Here is a 19,443-nt window from a genome sequence, read left to right on the forward strand (position 1 = left end):
TGTAGCCCTATCGGAGCTGAAGTCACTTCATTGTGTAAGATGACAAAATACCACCTGTGTTATCATGTTTATAATAAAACTGTATTAGAAGATGTAGATTGCGACTTCTAAAGCTGCCTTGTGTCATAGAGGCTCCAGCCATTTTCAGCAAAAGTTGTTTTTTTTGTTTGTTGATGAAAACTTACAGAATTGAAGGGGAAATTCTTTTTTGAGCTGTAACCATGTTCTGTGTGTGACTACAGCAAGTAAAAGGTGTTCTCAGTGTTGTTCTCAGTGGCTGCTGGATAGAAAACAATGGCAGAGAGAGCGCCTGGTAGAACACAGGATAGCACAAACTGAAAGGGGTAAAGTGTGTTGCCTCTTGATCTACCAGGTTTCTCTTCCTGTTTTACTGTAAATGTGTATTCAGGGTGTCTTAGTAACCAATGAAGACGGTAATAACAATTTGTTCCTACTTTTAAAGGGTTCCTTTCATCTAAGTGAAATGATAAACACGACTTCACCACAAAGCCTTCAAAGAGAATTAATGTCCTCCTTTGTGAATGTTTGCCAATTCTCCCTTTGTACAACTGATGCCTAACTTCAGTGTGGAAATCATCACTGAATCCACTTTGATAAGAGGGAACTATGCAAATTAGTGAAGAAGTTGATAAAATTAGTGGAAAAACATTAACACTGGTGTTTACATGTTTGTACTTGTGTTTTCATAGCTACGCTTTGACGTCTAGTAGTATACAAGTATGTGAACAACACAGTTTTTCTTGGCCTGGACTACTGGAAGATTCATTACTCCACCTCTGGGTTGGAGTTTTTGTTAGCACTCTTGCACCTTAGTCTTTATGTTTGTCAGTGTAATGTATGAAAGTCTTCCTACATTCTTTGTTATTTCTTTTTTAATGCTTGTGCACCTGTACAGAAAGGGTGTCCTTCCCACTTGCAGTGCCTTTAGTCTTTGTCGTGTTGTCCGGGAAAGGTTCATATCAGACCCAGAGGCTGTCCTGAATTTTAACTCTGTTTTCTGCACTGTCAGCCTGATTCACTGTTCAGTGAAACTGTTCCCTCTCAGCTGTGCACAGTTAATGCAAATGCTCATACTTTAATTTCTCTGCCAAGACAGCCATGTGTTTTTAGCACTGTTTGTAAGTCAGTATGGTTACACAGAAACCACCTGGCCAGATTTCATGAAATTTGAGAGGTGAAGTCAGGGCAAAGGAAGGAACCGTTATGCTTGTAATCATTTATTATACTGCAATTTAGAATTACAGTATGGTGCATTGGCCCTGGTAGAGGACTGAACTCTGATTGTTTTCTGTTACATTCTTTGACATCTGATCTGATTTTGTGTTCTTGGCTCATTGCTTTTCCTTATTGACCCTGAGTCTGTAATAACAACTTCATGTTAATTTGTTCTAACCTCACTTCTCACAGTGCTCTCAAATACATGCAAGATTAGATGTAGACCAGTGTGGGAGAACCACAACGGTCCTTACCAGTCGGAATCCTATGAGGAACCAGTTGTAACTAAGGGTGTGTTTTTATATGTGATAAATGTCTGTGGTGAAGCGATGAAGCTGAATTGTTTGTTCTGGTAGCTAGTTGCAAAGTAAATGATGGGTAGTATTTCTTCATAAGTCAAGTATATTGACAGTGTGCAAAGCTCCTCAGCCTGTGACCTGTTGTGTTTCCATGTTCACAGTCTGTGAATGTAGCCTGTTTGTAGATGGATGGTTCATGAAATCTCCTGCCAGTTATTTTTTTATTTTTTTATTTTTTTTGAAAGTGCCTGCTCTTTTACAGCTTCCACTGAGCACTTCCTGGGTGTTGTGTAGAGCAAAGCACATTGGCTCAGTGTTTACTGAGGTATCTCAAGTCCAAAGTCATATTACTGAATGTGAAAGCAAATGGTTAATTTTAGCTGGCGATATGTTAAATGAGCTAAAAAACTGAGGAAACACAAGTAATGCTGTAAATACTGTATAAATATCAATATTTTAGCATTAATTTATCTGCTGTCAGGTTCTTAATATATTTGCCTCCAATACTGTTAAGTGTTAAAAGTGCAGGTGTTGCAAGGATTGATTATTAGTGTTACACGTTTTTAAGTTTGTTGAATGACAGGAAATATTGAAAGCTTAGTTTCAAGCAGTGGTTTGTAGACCACAGGGGTATCATGGTGCCAGATCGTGTAATCTCATAATACGATCAAGGTTACAGCGTTGTTTGATCAGTATTGGACAGTAGTCTCAGTTGAAGTAAAAGTAGCACAACAGCCAATGATAATGAAAACATGTCAGTAAAAAAAAATATGGTCTTTATACATGCAGGCTGAGATTGCCTCATTCTTTAGTTGGTAAACACAACCAGCATTGTGTTGTGTAGCCCACCTTCTTTGTTTTTGCTTTGGCAACAAAAGCCTATTGGTACTGTACACTCTGTGCAAGGCCGAGGGCGAACAGGATGATGGAGGAAGGAGGCTACAGGTCAGGTTTGATCCTGCTCTCCAGAGTTCAGCGAGGCTCTGCTGCAGGTAGAAAGGAATGATGGGTGAAAGGGCACTGCTTGCTGCCAAAACTGCAATGTGTCGACACAGAAAGGGAGCTGCAAATGGCTGGCTGCTGTATCTCATAAAATGTATGCAGATACTTTAGTCTTTTGGATTTTTATTTACTTGTACCTTTTTAATAAGCTATTGCGCAGAGTGGATGGGATATAATTTACGTAAATTAAAGATACATTGTCTGGGAAATAGTCACTGATAACTGATATGCTCAACAAGGAAAACAGAAAATATAAAACTTGTGCCAGCTTTGGCATTCCTCCACAAGTTTGCACTGCCTCAGATGGTGCATCATATGTGACATGAAGGAAAACGGTTAGAAGGATAACAAGTCTTACACATTTAAGCCTTTGTAGAGCATTGGGTTGAAAATTGTCAGATGTACAATCTGCTATGTTATTAGTAGCTCTAGACCGACAGTGAGGATATCACTAATGGTATCTGGTAGTGGGTTAAAAAGCATATTCTGTGGGTTAAGTAGCATCTTCTATCCTGTACTGGTTCACACGTAGCCTTGTCGTCGTCGTCGTCGTCTTCTTCTTCTTCGTCTTCTTCTTCTTCGTCTTCTATGTCGTCGTCTTCTTCGTCGTCGTAGTCTTCTTCGTCGTCGTCTTCTTCTTCTTACAAAAGATTCATTACACAATACTTCATGTTTGATTAGTCTCGTGAAAAGCAAATGTTTAGACTACAGTAGTAGGGTCAAAGTCTGAAGATCAGTGGTGTACAGTGAGTCAATAGCAAAATAAAGCAGAACATATAAATCAAAGTAATCTGCTAGTTATAGTTAATAGGGTCCAACTAACAGAAGAGAACTGCTACACTGCTTCTCTTGTTTGAAATAATTGATACATATGTACAATAGAAAAGGCCAGAATAAGTCAGAAAAACAGCCTTGAGTAAAAGATGACGCCTGGCAAAAGAAGTTATTGAGAAACAGAAGTTCTGCAAAATTGTACAACTTCCTTTTGCTGTAGAAGCACAAAGCAGTCACGTGGTTATTTTAATCGATTAAAGGACGTCCATCAGGTCATTGTACGTGTGCCACCTTTCATCGCTGGCATTCAGAAGTTAGGACTGAATGATGCAGGAGTTTTCACAAATTGTTTTACGGCATAACCGTAAGCTGCTTATTTATGCAGTGTCTGGTTATTATCTGTGTGCTTGAAAGTTACATAACCATCTGTTCATGTGTGATTATTTTAAATGTATTTGGCTTTAAACACCTGGGCACTGTTACACCAGCTGTTAGGAAGGTCACAATTTGCTATATCATCACATTAGTTTTAGTCTTTACCAACTATTTCAACATCACTAAATTAGTGTTAATCATACTTAATTAGCTGCTACTTTTGTTTACATATATTAATTACTCTGAATTTTACACACACAAATGCTAGCTGTAATCAGGACAGCTCACTAAATTAGATTTGCAAGAATTTGCAATGTATTTAGTCCTGTGTTGATTGTCTGTGACATGTAGCACCATTGGAGGAAAACTGTCTCGCTTCACTGTGTACTGTACCACTGCACATGGTTGAAATTTCAATAAAGCCACTTAAATATCAGGATTCTTACCTACAGTTTTATTTTTTGTAGCAGACCCGTGAAGAGAGAATTATAGCTTGTTGTAGATATTTATGAGGGAAATTGCAGTTACTCCTGAGTTACTCCTTTCAAGCTACTAGCTCCTGAATGACTGCGCGATTCCATTTATACAGAGAGTCAGCTCTACAGTCGCTTCTGATTTCTCCCTGGAACAGCCGATTATTAGTATCTTTTGGGAAAAACATTACCATTCAGTATTAGAAACTAAACATGAGTGAACCAATATTAAACTGTAATCAGTATCAGACAGAAAAACCCAAGCATATCTAACTTGAGGATTAGTTTTTGTTTAATATGATCAGTGACTTCATTGTAAACAGCTTGCACGACACTACCTCTAAAACATATTTCTTCATGTACACATGTTAATGATTTGCATCTTTTGCCCCTAAAACCATTTTAATGATGCCACAGATACTTCCTGTTTGCGCAGTTGTTTGCTTTTGATGGGCCTGTGTTTCAGATTGAGAAACAGATAGTTTCCTAGCAACTATCTTGCACATTATTCAAGTGAGTGAGTCTGTTTTTAATGGTGCAACCTGATGTTGTAAATAAGGATTTAGCAGAGACTGTGCATCCAATCCACGTAAAGCTGGTGCAGCCAAATCCTGAGCTTAACAGATGACTGAACCTTTTAGTCTTCAAAGGACATTCAGATAGGAAACTGGAGGTTGCAGTGAACTACAGGGTTCCTGCAATTATAGTGTGATGAAGATGCTTGAGACTGAGTACTGTGTATTGAGATTCAAGTTGAAATCCTTGTATTTTTCGCTCACTTAGCTTATGTAAAGCTTATTAGTATGTAGTGCTACCGTACAGTTTGCATTAAAGAATGAGTTGTTGTTATACATAATCAAAGTAATAATGGAATTGAGGCATATCTAGATAACTTGTAGGCAGTACAGTGGAGCTATACCAATAGCAAGGATGTCCTGGTTTGAGTCCATGGTCTTCCTGCGCCTGTTGGACTTCTCTTCGGCTACTCTGACATCCTCCCACAATCCAGATACATGCTTGTTAGGTTAGCTGGTGATTCTAAACTGTCTGTAGTTGTGTGGTTGTCTGTCTCTCTGTGTTGGCGCTGTGATAGACTGGTAGCCTAACCAGGATCGACTTAATCAGGACCAAAAAAATGTGTAAGTGTAACTCAAATATTGAAGTACAGATGAAAAGTCTTTGTCACTGTGTTTGTTTAATACACTCAGCATTACATGTGCTTACATTGTATAGCAAATTCATTCTGTGAATACACACAGTACATTTAAGCCAGGGGTGTCCAGCTCCAGGCCTCAATGGCTGGTGGCCTGCAGGTTTTAGATGTGTCCTTGATCCAACACAGCTGATTTAAATGGCTCAATTTCCTACTCAACATGTCTTAAGGTTCTCGAGAGGCCTGGTAATGAACTAATCATTTGATTCAGGTGTGTGGACGCAGGGTGATATCTGATTTAAGCCATCCTTTTCCATGTACTGAACTCTATGTGCCACCTTGGTATAAATGCAGTTGATGTGTGTGCTTATACACCGCTAAAAGTCTATGCATTCTCCACTATGCGGCACGTGGTTTGCTGTTCATCATGTCTAGCAGTTCTACAACTCAGACTGATATGCACAGTGATATTTGCCCTCAGCACAAATACCATATTGTGTTTTAACAGCGACCATTACTGTTATAGAGCCTGGGCATTTCAAAATCATAAGATCTTGATGGTACAGTCCTGTAAGGTCCTGTAAACTGTCCTGTTACTGTGTGCTTATTGTTAATAATGTGTTTTAGTACCAGTGAGTAACTTTGCTTCTGCTTCACTGAGTGAATGGGTTAAATGCAGAGAGCGATTTTCCCCACGGGGACCAATAAAGTACACTTTCTTCTTTCTTCTTCTTCTTCTTTATTGTTAAGTTTATGTATTTAGCATTTCAAAAGTACAGCTATTATTTGCTTATGCTTTTTCTTTCTTTTTACTATATAGCTGTTGCCTTAGACTTCTGTATTTACTGTGAGGTCATGTCACCCTACAGAGGGTTCGTTTTCATTGTCCTTCATAGATTTAGGATCATGAATCATCCCACAGAGAAGCAAAGGGCATTTCCTTCCACAGAGTGCTCTGAGCCTTGTATGTCTTTGTATTCTCAGGGAGGGCCTCTTCCTAGGTTTTATTTGTTCTGAGCTTCATACAAGTTATTATCTCCTGAGAATACAATGGACTTCTGTAATGTGTTGTGCTTGTATCATGAGGAGTGTTAGCAATGGGTTTGTCATATTTCTTGACATAAACAGTTGGGCATTTTTCTTTTAAACATTTCTCATGAATTATGAATAATGAAAGCACACTGAGTACTTAGACTGTCATGTAAGCACGCCCTTTCACATTCAGTGTCCTTGAACTAAGAATGACATTTGGAATTAATCAGATGTTGCTACAAGCTTTTTGCTGAACGTTTCTTTTCTGGAAAACACTCTGGCAATTCCCTTTCAAAATTGTCTGAGAAGTCCAAGCCTGTCCTTGGGTTTGCCTGATGTATTTAGACTCTGCAGGTCTCCTTCAGCAAAGAGTCTTTAATGACCAGAAGTAAATTGACACACACACATTCATACAGGATGTGTGTGAGATGGATACTTGCCCTATACTCGATGGGGTAAGTATCTCGCCCGAGATACTATCCAAGCATCCAGAATGGGGCAGATGGGATCAAACTGCCAACCTTTTGATTAGTAGGTGACCTACTCTACCACGTGAGCTACAGCCACCTCAAGATAGAAAATTATTCTTAAAAAGCAACATACTATTACTGCATTAAATGCTGAAAAACATTATACAAGCTAAATTCTTTTTTTCATTATATAAAAGCTTATTTTGGATTTTCGCACTTGTATTGCTTTGCCTCAAAGAAAGTTTGCTAAACCTAATTCTTCAATTCTTTGTGCCTTTGTTCTTTTCCTAGTTTGATAACATCCTCTACCCACCCTACACATACCTCAGGAAGTCCAGTAACCCAGAGCTGACACATGGGTTAAGTCCTGCACTCAAATTTAAACGACATCTCAGTGAGGATGGAAGAAACATTAGAAGGAGGAGCCTTGGAGGTGGACTCACAGGTAAGTTCTCACTAGTTTGATTTACACTGAAAGATTGACATCATCTATGAGCAAGTGCTGCCAGATCCTAGCCAGATCCTAGCAAAGATGAAAACGTCTTTGGTTCTGGAAAGTTTTCTCCTTTGGGGCTGCCTTTTTGGTTGTTCCTGTATTCCCATAATATTATGACTCATAGTCTGGGTACACAAATAATAAACGTATGACATACACTCTTTAAAACCACTTAAGAGGAGAGTTTGTGTATTTTTGTTCAGCCCGATTTCCTTCACTGTAATTAAGTTTTCTCTGTGTAACCAAAACATTAATAAAAACTCCACATGAAGGATCCAGTAAGCAAACATAAAAGTCCCTCATCAAATCACTTAATAATTCCCCACTCAGTGAAATGTACCTTCATGTGTAATTTTCACCACTTCCCACTGCTTGAAAATGTATTCAGAGTGTTTGACCCCAGAGACAGAGGCAACACTTAATCATTCAAACATAGTTGGCTGATCCATCATGAATAGGTCTTTAATCCAGAACATGTTTTCCCTCTTATCTTTAGTGATTAGCAGCTATGGAGATGTTTTTGCTTTCAATTATTAGTGGCTTTATAGTACAGTGGAATTTAATTTGTGGTGTTAAGAGCATTGAAATGTGACTTTAAAATGTATTTCCAGAAGCTGCCTTGGTTAATAATCAGGATAATCCACAGATCCTACTGTGAACAATTTTCAGTGTTAGTGTGTGCCTGTGTGTTACTCTGAGAGAGCATTGCCCGAGGAATTCAACAAAAGTTTCACCCTTTTACAGGAAAAAATTTGAGAATGCATCAGTGATGCATCAGTTGCTAAAGCCAAAACGATTACATCATCATCTGCAGACACCACAGATCCGTCTTAAATACCACCAAACTGGACACCTTGCGAAACTGTAAAACATAACAGCATCGTTGTGGAATTATGCGCAGGCTATTTGCTGGCATTATGTGTGGTTTTACAGAACATGTTTTTCTCACAATGAACGGTGAGTTCAAAAATGTTTGGTATCATGTGGTTGGAAAAGGGTGAAGTCATACACTTTAGAGCAGCACTCGGACCTTTTAACCATTTGAATACATGCAGAAATAGCTGTACTGGAATAGCTGTTGTACATTTAAACACAAGAAAGCTATTTGAAAAATATTTGGCATTAGAAGCAAAGTCTCCATCACTGCGGACCGGTGGCAGCAGATAGCTGCACCTCCCAGAGCCTGGTTCAGTGGTTTCTTTCTCCAGACATTTCTTCCTGTTAGAAGGGAGTTTTTCCTTCTCTCTGTCGCCAAGTGTTTGGTCATTTCATTGTTTTCTCTTTATTATTGAAGGGTCTTTACCTTAAAATATAAAGCACCTTAAGGTGACTGTTGTTTTGTTATATAAATACATACAATATAAATACAATACAAGTGTGAAATAAATAACCTTAATTCCTCACTCTGAGACCGACATTCATTATTTTATGTGAAGGACAATATCACGCTTGACTATAACACATGGCCCATTTTCACCCATAGCAAATCTTTTAGTCAGGCTCAAATATTTAATCAGTGCATACCCCTGTGGAAGTAAAATCATAGAAACGCCACACTGTCACTCTCAGAGAGAGCGCTATGGAAAATAAAATGCAACAAACAGCTTCAAGTTTCAGTATCTGTCTGGATATATCAGTGGGTGAACTGTTAGAGATGGAGACAGGTGTCAGATAAATGGAAAACCACTGAATGTTCTGTTATGCTCTGAGGGGCACTTTGCTCATATTTTGGATCTACTTGGAATTAAGAGTTGCTGCTAACAAGTACAAAGTCATTCTCAGTGAGTACCTTTATTCTATAATGTATCATCTGGGATTACAGTAGCTTTATCCAAATGTTGCTCACTCATCAAGACACACAATGAATGTCTTCTAAAAGAATGGTGTTTCATCCTTACACTAGGCCAATTTAAGTGGTGGCCAGCACCACTTTGTATTAATATGTTTTGTTTTGTTTTGGGGTTTTTTGTGCTCACTGGCCTTGTTTGCTTCGATTCAGTAATTGGAAGCCCCTTGACTTTGAACAGCTTATTTTTTTTCCCTTGTGACGTATTTATGGAGACCCAGCTCGCTAATTGAAATGCTAACCTTTTAACATTCAGTAGAAAATTGTTTTCATCAGGTGCAGCTTTGAATAAAAGGATTAGCCTTTACTAATAGGGCTGCATAAAACATAAGACTAAACAAACTGCACACTGCAAGTTCCCTTTTCCTGACTAGAACAAGATGAGTGTGATGTTTTGGTTTCTTACTCAAAATGTATTTTTCTTGGGTTTTGCTATAGATTATTTGTGCTTACAGCCTGCAGGGTACTGACTGCTTTTGAAAAGTTGTTGAATACTGTGTGCTTCAGTGATGTATACACCAGAAATTTAGTATCAAAATGGAAAAGTTTTTGAAATCAGTGAGTCTTTAGGTTAACAGCACAACTGCAGACCCAACATGCCTGGGTCAGGGCAGTACTTGCAATCTTTACAGAAATCCATATCATGCACTAGGTTTTAAGACTAGTATAGTCAAATCTTTGTGTTCATATAAAAGCTACGGTCAGCTTTGAATATACTTAATACAGAAGTGCTTGAGATATAAACAGGATGAGGAGTGTTTCTGTCCTGGTAATATGAACATTGTGACTAAACAGTGAAGCTTAATCGCTTAAATTTAGACAAGTTGGACTAAATTGAATTTGAAGGTTAAACAGGTTGCCTCTTTTACCCTTCAAGGTTCTGGAAGCATGCATGAACATAGCAATAAGTTAGCTTTAAACAGTGTGTTAAACTGAAGCAGTGTGTGTGTAGAGACTCTAATTCGTTTCAGTGTATTACACATGATGGTTCGAAGAGGTGTGGTTGAAAGATCTAGGAAATGACCTTTCAAATACCTGTTCAAAATCTAAATAAAACTGCCCCCCCGACACCCCTGTTTCTGAAAGTGTTGACTAGTGTGTGACAGATTTCCTTTGTGCTGGGATGTGATGGGCTCTAGTGAGGAAAACGTTTGCTGGTAAGGAAGGAAGGACTTTAATTTTCCCTCCTCATCCTGTTTGGTCTCCCCTCTGTTCTCTTGGTTTTGAAGCAGTGATCACAGTGCAACTGTCAGGATTACAGCAGCACAATAGGCAGATATGAGCAGATAGTCTTATTTATTACAAAGCGGTTGTCTGACTAAAGCCTAAAACGGATATTCATAATTAGTCTGCTATGGAAAAGAAATGTGACAAAACAAAAAACTGCTTATTTTTCCCTTTAATTTTCTGTAGAACCTTGAGAAGAAAGATGAGAGACTACTACACCAGTACTATCTTTATTGCCCAACAACAATAAAAGCTGACATTTCACTGTGTCTACTTTAAAGGTTATTTAAGGGTCAGGTCTGCTGATTTACTCCCACATGGGAGTGAAATCAACAACTGGGTTTCAGAGAACAACAGTTAGAGATATATAATAAACCACAGTGGTTAGAAAAATATTGAAAAGTAAAATAATATGTTGTCATGAACATAACAGAAATGTTTACTGTATGTAACTGATCTAATTAATTCTGTAAATGTTCCAAATTTCTGAACATTGCATTGCACGCTTGTAACGGGAGAGTAATGCCATAATGCAATTACTGCCTATCCTAGATTATACAGTGGTCCACTTCTGATACATCAGATTGCATAATCATAATTGTATTGCATTACTCACCAGCATGCAATTAAGATAAAACATTTGAGAGAAATGTCACAGACACAATGTAACACGTACCTGGTTATAGGGCAGGTAATTGCTACTCGCATGTATACATCTGGTGTTGTGCTCAGCAACAGCTATAGCTGTAGTTGGGCACAACAGAGACATTTAACTAGTGAGGGTATTAAAGCTGAGACTAAAAATAATAGAATCCATGTACTATTATGATGATAGATTTTTATGTTTTTGCTTAAAATAAGATTGCTTTAATCATTTTGATAATCATCATCAGTAGCGCTCATAAAGCTCATTTAGAAAAGTGTTTGATCTCAACAGAAAAGCAAATTTGTTGAATTTATGTAATTAACATGAAATTAATTGGGAATGTTGAATAAGACTGAGTTATTAATGGCACCGTAGCTCATTAATTTTTAAATGGAAAATCTTTAGAGGCCTTTTACACTCGTTGTTTTATCTAATGTCAACATGTGTTTTTCTTTCCAGAAAACAGGAGCAGTGTTATGTGACTCAGAGCTTTTTAGCAGGAGTGTAGGTTTTCAAACTGAAAATGAAATTAAAACGTCTTCTGGACATAGATGCATCTTAAATAGCATTATTGTTTGAATTCAGATTTTGCTGTTAGCAATGCAGTGAGTTGACAAACTTCCCTTTTTAGCTTATCTTGAGCAAAACACACCTGATAAATGGAGGCCTGCCTTAGGCTAAATGTTTTTGACATACCTCCTCCCTTTCTGTTTTGTGCTCAGCCTTCTTATCTTTCCTTCCTTCTCACTGTTCGTCTGTTTATTCTGTAAACTGAACATGACACTAAAATACACACTTGTGGATACAAACGAGACATTTTTTTTCAAATTCATGAAAATCCAGTTTCACAGTGAAGTCCACTAATTTAAATGGTGAGCTTCTGAATTAGCCTTAATCTTTGCCCTGCCTTTGTGTGCTGAAGATTTATGATAGAAGATGGGAGATAAAAGTGGGTGAGAGGTAAAAGTAGAATTGGTGCCATCTAGCTGCCATATTCAGCTTTGCAAACAATATTGTTGTAGAGGAGTGCTGTTATTTTTAAAGCTTATAGGGCAACCCATTTGTTTACTTTTAGTAAACTGTGGTGGCACTGTTAGTTAGTTTCCCCCCCCCTTCTTAATCTAAACCCTCAACATCCCGCCTGGCTGTTGGAAATTCAGCTCAGCATGTTCAACAAGAGCAGAAAGATTTTCTTGTCTTTCCTGTTACTCGACATTTGACCTGTAGTCTCCCTGTTTTCTTCCTGTGGTCATGGATTATCAGGCTGTGTAAAGGATTCTGGCTTTAGATTTAGACACAATTGTATAAATTTATTTTTATTTTATTTTTTAAACCAGTCCCTGTTAAGAAGTTTTGTGCTTACCTGGTTGAGCAGAAGCCTCTTTGGGCTCTGTGTGTGTCACTCCTGTCCGACTCTCACCCTGCTTTCCAGTCCACTCTGTAACTATTCTGTGCATTAAATGCCAAATGTTATTCTTACAAAAAGTTATGAGAGTAAATTATTATTTAAAAACAAATGAGTGCATAATAACGGTCAAAAGGTTGCTTTGAGGGCCTGTAACTCAGAATACTGATAGTATGAGTGATTAGGAAATGCTTGTGAATGAGCTGGTGTAGTTGGACCTCGTTTAACAGTTTCACCTGTGTTGGGTTGTTTTACTTAAAACTGAGGTAAAAATCTGAGATGAAAGATAAAAAGATGCTTCAAGTTTTGTCTTCTAATTTTTTTTGAAATTATATCAAACAACATTGAATCTTAGCAAGATGGGCGCTTTTACATTGTTGTCCAAACTTATCAAACTAGTCATTTATTTTCTGTAGTTCTCAAATATAATTAATTCAAATTTTCACTGTGCTTGTGTTCAGTGTTTTCTCTCCTGTTTTGTTTTGCAGGCAAATATCTTCTGCTACCCACTAACCTTCAGCAGACAGCTGGCCAGGCATCATCTGAGACGTCTAACCTGGTTCGAATGCGCTCCATGCACCTTGGAAAGTCAGACCCCTCCCTCACCTCCAGCCTGGTGAGTAATTCATTATGTCAGCCACTGTGAAATCTGTTACCCTGATTCAGGCAGACACAAAAGCCGTTGTTTTGTAAATTTCACTAAACCAGTTGTTCCATAATATTGGACCCCTCGCATATCAGCACTGCATAGAAGACACTCTGCATATAAGTAGTGTCTGAATAACAGTTAAATATATTAGATACAGTAAGAGGGTTTTTCTTATATTTTCCTCCTGCAGGCACTCAGAAATAAACATGGTAGCACATATGTCATTAAATGTTCCCGTCAGCCAAACCTTCCCTAAATCCTACTAAAATTTAAAGTATGTTTTAACAAAAACTTTGAAATGACAAAATTATAAATCCAATCAATCCAAAATCAAATTAATCGCAAATAATTGAACATCTTTCTTCTTAATACATAAAGCTAGCTTGCTATTTGTTTTTGTGAGTGTATAATACTTCAAAAAATAAAACAACAGCAACAACCAAAAAAGGTATAATTAGTTGCTTACTAGTGTGAGCCAATATCAAGATTTTCAGGTAAGTGTACCTCCTGCTGTCAGTGACTGAGACTAACAGTTTTTTTTCATGGGTTTTATTTTTAGTTTCATGTATTTCCACTAACCTGTGGTCCAGCGAATGACCTGTATGTTTTTCTTAATGACTGTATCCTGTCACTACTGACAGATAATGAAACGCCTAACTGCGTTGTTTGTTCTGTAAATGTTTCTATTTCTGTTTATAAACCGGTTTACATTTCTGCATTTTCTGTTGATACAGTATATGACGGAATGCACATCAGCAACATCAGTATTCATATTGATCAGAGATATCGTACCAGATGCACGAAGGCAATTTTAAACGGGTGCATATCTGTGTAGTTCAAAGTCTAAACATTAAAAAAAAGGGGATGATGTTGATTGAGGTCCAGGTGCATCTGTGCTTTGACATAAATTGCGTCATGAAGACAGACCTGACCTTCACTGTGCTCCCGCTCGGTTCTTTCAGATGACACTGATAGATACTCTGATGCCGTATTGTGATCTTATTATCTCAGGACCAAGATGCAATCAAAGGAAGAGGGTAATCTAATGCTGTTAACCTATGAGTCATTTCTGTGTGTGCTTGCAATCGGTTACAGAAAAGGTTAATGTAATAATAAAAAAAAAAAGTAAGGTGTATGTTTGTATGCACAGGTGTGTCTCTGCTTACTTACTGTGAAAGCACATTTTTGCTAACTGATGCTCAGTGATCACAGTGTGTTCACCCTAAAACAGGCACTGTAACCCCAGCTGGAGGGTGTCTGTTTTTCAAATGACTCATTATTTCATGTTGACAGTGTTTACATTAATAACAGTGCTGCAGTCAAACTCATGGACTATTTTGTCAAATAGACATATGTTATGTAGTTTGATAAACTATTTTTTTTAAATATTCTGCTGTTTTTAATCTTAACAAATTTTGTCTTGGTACAAGTCAGGTATTAAAATAGCCGGCCTGCTTCCTTACACTTGGGGGCGCTAGTGTATTTTCACTATGTGGAACTTAAATACATGTGCCCTTGTGCTTGTAAAAGCTTCACATTTTCCCTTTGGTTATTGTGCTCTGTACATGATTTGCTGTAACTTAATTCTCGTGTGAAGATGTCCTTCAGCTAATGTGTTCAATCAGTTTGACATCTGTGACTTTTATGTTATGTGTTATTGTAACACAGCCCTTGTACACATTGAGCATTAGGTCAAATACTTGGTTAAACTATCATTGACAAAAATCTTTCTGTCTCGGCAGATTTGTATTAGGCTACTAAGACACAGTGCCACATTTATCAGGTTCTGTTTATCCAGTGTGTTAACATAAAAGTGCATTTGTGTCATTGTGAGCCCAGATTGAGTCAAAAGTCAATTTTGTGCACTCATAGCACAGTCTATAAGGCCATGGGGTCCTAAGAGGCTAACGTACAATATTTTCAAGCGATAGTTTTGTGTGTGTGTGTTGTTTTTTTTTTTTGTTTTGTTTTTTTTGTTTTTTTATAAATGTTATTTGTAGGATCTCCCAGGACATGTTTAAGGTCAGTGAAAGGTTGTGGCCTTGGTTCAACCTCTGAAAATTATTCGAGTGTAACCAAACGTCTTTTGTTCCTTTAGCTTGATGAAACGTGGTGCCTCCCATACAAATGTAATGTGGGAAGAACAATGTTAAGTGGTTGAGTGTTGAGTCCCGTGATCGAGCTGTGACAGACTTTCATAATCCATCCATCCATCCATTCGCTTCCGCTTATCCTTTTCAGGGTCGCGGGGGGCGCTGGAGCCTATCCCAGCTGTCATAGGGCGAAAGGCGGGGTACACCCTGGACAGGTCGCCAGTCTGTCGCAGGGCTAACACATAGGGACAGACAACCATTCACACTCACATTCACTCGCACATTCACACCTAGTGGCAATTTGGATTATCCAATTAACCTATCCCCACAAGCTGCATGTCTTTGGACGGTGGGAGGAAGCCGGAGTACCCGGAGAGAACCCACGCAAACACGGGGAGAACATGCAAACTCCACACAGAAAGACCCCGGCCTGATGGTGGAATTGAACTCAGGACCTTCTTGCTGTGAGGCAACAGTGCTAACCACCGTGCCACCGTGCTGCCCGGACATAATGTGTTTCAAAAAGCTGCTGCTGTATAGTGCTGTAAATTTTATATTTGTAACTTGAAAATGACACTGGACAAGTATTGTAAATTATTTAGCACTCGTGAAAATTAATGTGCATCATTTGTTGTTAGATAAGATAAACTATTTAACTTTTCTTAGCTTTCATTTTACAGATAAAAGAATTTAATGTTGCAGTGCTTTATGGTTTTATTAACATTATCTCAGGATAGTGACGCATGAGATGAGCCCTCTTGTTTGTAGTATTTTAATTTATTTAATAAAATATTGATAATGATTATCACCATGCAAAATATTACGATATTATGCTATATTGATTTTTTTTCCTCTATCCCCTTATATTTACTGGTTAAAACATAGAATTTTAAGTTCAGACAAATGTCTTAAAATCTGTCTAACAAAGACTTGATTATTCTTAAACGTGTACGTCTTTACAGCTCCATCTTCTTTTTGTATGTATACAACGTATGGCCAGGTGTTATCGTTGTTCCTTTAGGAACAAAGATTGTGCCATTCTCTTCTGCTGATTCTTATTCTTAACACTGTTTGCATGACTCTGGTGACTCAGTGCTTAACGGCAGGAGAAAATGAAATACTGGTGACTGCTGCCCGGATACGGTGTTGTGTGGACACAAGCTGAATGGCTGATGTGTGCTGAATGGCTATATCTTAACAGTATCTTTTGAAGTCGGCTGCACTGACACCTCAGGGGTTCATCTACAGCCACTGTATTAGCCTGCCTTCAGAATGAGCTTAGAAAACATGTTGAATTGGCTGACCTTGAGAGAGGAGCAAAATGGATGAATATCTTAGCTTCTTGTCGATCATGCTCTTTCTTGGTTTTCTTCTTACAGTTTTAATTGATTAAATTTTGGTAATTTCACACTTTTTTGTAAATGAATATTTCCCTGCTTTGGAGGATAACTTTGCCTGAATACCGTTTTAGGGTAAAAACTCTTAAACAGTTTACTTAAACATGAAAAGATTATTCCTGTCACTTAGACCTTGCAGGCAGAATGACATTTGTCATAGTCATGGTTATGATCGGGAAGCCCTCCAGTCCTCGGCTATAATCACAATGAATGAATGGAGGCCTTCCAGAATACAAACTCTGTTATAGTCTGTCATTGTGGTCAGTTGTAACCCTGGTTAGATTTGGCAGATGAATTCTTGTCTGAACAGACTTGCTGCCAGAATTGGATGCTTTCTTGTTAGTTTAAAATGGGCCTCTGCCAACTGTAGGTGGTTTTCCATGACTACCACAAAGGTAGTTTTCATTACTTTGTACTCTGGCAGGGGTTTTGTATAAATATGTTTATCAGGAAATGGCATTAAAACTGTACAAGATACAGTTAACATATCACTAAAGACATAATTCTACAATGCCTGTGGTTAGACAGCTCATTGGTTTCTTTTCTGGATCTTCATTGGATAATTTCCTTTTTGCAGACGTTTCCAATGTGCAGAGGATTCATCCAATGACAGTCTAGGGACTTTGTTCATCTTCTGACTTTTGCTCTGCCAGCACCAATGGGTTGATATTGTTTAGTGGTTTGAGTCAAATGTCTGCTTGATGGATTTCCATTTTGGTAAGTTTGACTTGTATTTAGTGTAATCAAACCCCATACGAACAGGAGCTAGCACCTCATCTGAAATTGTTTACAAAGAATACAGTACAAACGTGAAAGAATACCCAAGCAAATGCAAATATACAAACATACTAAACTAAGATATTATTTAACTTGACAAGAATCAGCATGTTATTTCTTGCTCACATTAGAAGTTAGCTAAAGGCAGGCTCCATGTTAATACTCCTATCCTATACTTAGGTTATTTGTTTTTACTTCGTCTCCATCTATTTGTTTTCTATCTGTGCAAAAAAGCACCTTCTTTGCACAGATGACCTCAAGATCTCACAGCAATGTTTTACCCCTTTACCTCAGTGGATTGCTGTTATTGGTCTTTGCCTTTTCTGTCCATCATGGTTTTCCATCATGCCCCTGAGTGTGCATGGTTTTTTGAGTAGCGTGGCCCATCTCTCTTGACTGTGATGCTCTTTGGCAGAAAATCAATACCTCGCTTCTGGTGTGATATGGAGATAAGACTGTCATAATCCTGATGTTGTGCCTTTGTGGACTCTCGTCAGTCACTGATGTCCTTTACTGATATCATTGTAGTTGGAGTAGTTTGTGTTTGCAAAGGAAGGAATTGCAGTTTATGTCAAGGCACACAAGGAAGAGTTGTGCCATAAATAGACAATTACAGATGTTATTGTCTATTGTAAACCAGATGCTGAGATGTTTGTACTTCCTTTTTTTGAGGACATTGAGCGACATATTGCTTTCTCTACCTTTCTACCCAAACCATCACAGCTGGTATGTGCGGTGATGGTTTGGGTTACCACAACTCTCTTACTGACCAAAATCTACACTAAACCTGAATATAAATAACCAACCAACCGCCCAAATTAAGCTAAGGGAGAACCCAGCTACCCTTCGAAGGAAAACGGATTTCCACAGCTTATATCTGCGACCTCATTCTTTTGGTCACTACCCAGAGTTCATGACCATAGGTGAGAGTGGGAACGTAGATTGACCTTTAAACCATTAAATTTCATCTTATGAAGGGATTTGTATTTACATGGTCACTCAGTATTGTCCAAATTAAATAAAATAGAGAGGAATTGAGTGGCTTCTGTTACTTGTTGGTCACCTTTTCCCCTTGTTTTAAAGGTTTAAGGCTTACTTAATTCATTCACAGGTTGTCAGTTTTGGGCCTTAGTATGGCTGACACTGATTTGTATGGAGGGAATACACTCTTTCTAGTCTTACTGCTTTCTTCACATGCCATGTCCCTCCTCTGCCTGCCTTATATCTGCAGGTTACCTATTGGTCTGATAAGCCCAGGCAGAGCAGAGGCTGTGGGTCACTCAATCAGCACTCTCAGTGCCAGCTCTCCCTTTTTTCTCCAAAGGTAGTGAAAACAACCTCAGCTGTCCACCCGCCAGGAGGAAATGAGTCACAGACAACCCCTGGACTTTTCCCAGAGGCTTTTCTGTAGCCCTGCTCTGAGGCCATTGGCTCAAACTGTCTGCCTCAAAACCTCAAAACCCCTAAACCCATGTCAAAGCAGCTTTACTTCGTCTGATTTTATTTTCTGAAAGCTGTCCACAATGGGCTTTTTGATTTCCATTTATTTTAGAATTTTACAAGTGGCAATTTAGGCATTTATATTCGCATCTATACTGTGTCAATGACACAGTGTAATAAGTAGATAATAGAAATGTTCTTTTTGAGAAACGGTTTCACATAATAATGTTTAGAATGGTGTCTTCAGAGTTTTTATATAACTATAAACTATAACTGTACATGTGTACTTTAAACCAGTATTTGGCATTTTCCTTTCCATAATTTGAATTTGCAATTGAAGTCCTTGGACAGGACCTATGAAAATCAGAATTATTGCCTGATGTTATTTGTCTGATCTCTTCACTTTCTTCTTCTTGTGCACCTCTGGGCCACTTCCACTTTTGTTCTCATCTTTTGAAATTGCTTCTAAGAACACTTAGTGCATTTCTTGGACTCTTCTTCTTGAGAGAGAGAGAGAAAGAGAGACTGAATTTCTCAACTTGGTCAAATCAACGCTTTTATTTCAGTGTCATTGTGTGCAAGAGAATAAACAATGGCATGCAACAAGTCTTTGGTTTGTTTTCATAGAATGTTCTCAGACGTCTCAGGGCGTT

At 38.2% G+C, this 19,443-nt stretch overlaps 1 protein-coding gene across 9 annotated transcripts in view; it reads left to right on the plus strand.

Moving 5' to 3' along the window:
- Nucleotides 1-19,443, plus strand: part of mast4 (microtubule associated serine/threonine kinase family member 4) — a 98,445-nt gene that overhangs the window by 12,030 nt on the left and 66,972 nt on the right. For all 9 annotated transcript variants that reach the window (XM_005929799.3, XM_005929803.3, XM_005929800.3 and 6 more), the window contains 2 exons: nt 7,106-7,259; nt 12,923-13,050. In XM_005929799.3, coding sequence (XP_005929861.1) covers nt 7,106-7,259; nt 12,923-13,050 — 282 coding nt within the window. The remainder of the gene's footprint in view (nt 1-7,105; nt 7,260-12,922; nt 13,051-19,443) is intronic.

Source organism: Haplochromis burtoni, unplaced genomic scaffold (genome assembly GCF_018398535.1).
Source record: "Haplochromis burtoni strain Fernald_Lab_line unplaced genomic scaffold, NCSU_Asbu1 Contig_107, whole genome shotgun sequence".
In the NCBI taxonomy this organism is placed as follows: domain Eukaryota; kingdom Metazoa; phylum Chordata; class Actinopteri; order Cichliformes; family Cichlidae; genus Haplochromis; species Haplochromis burtoni.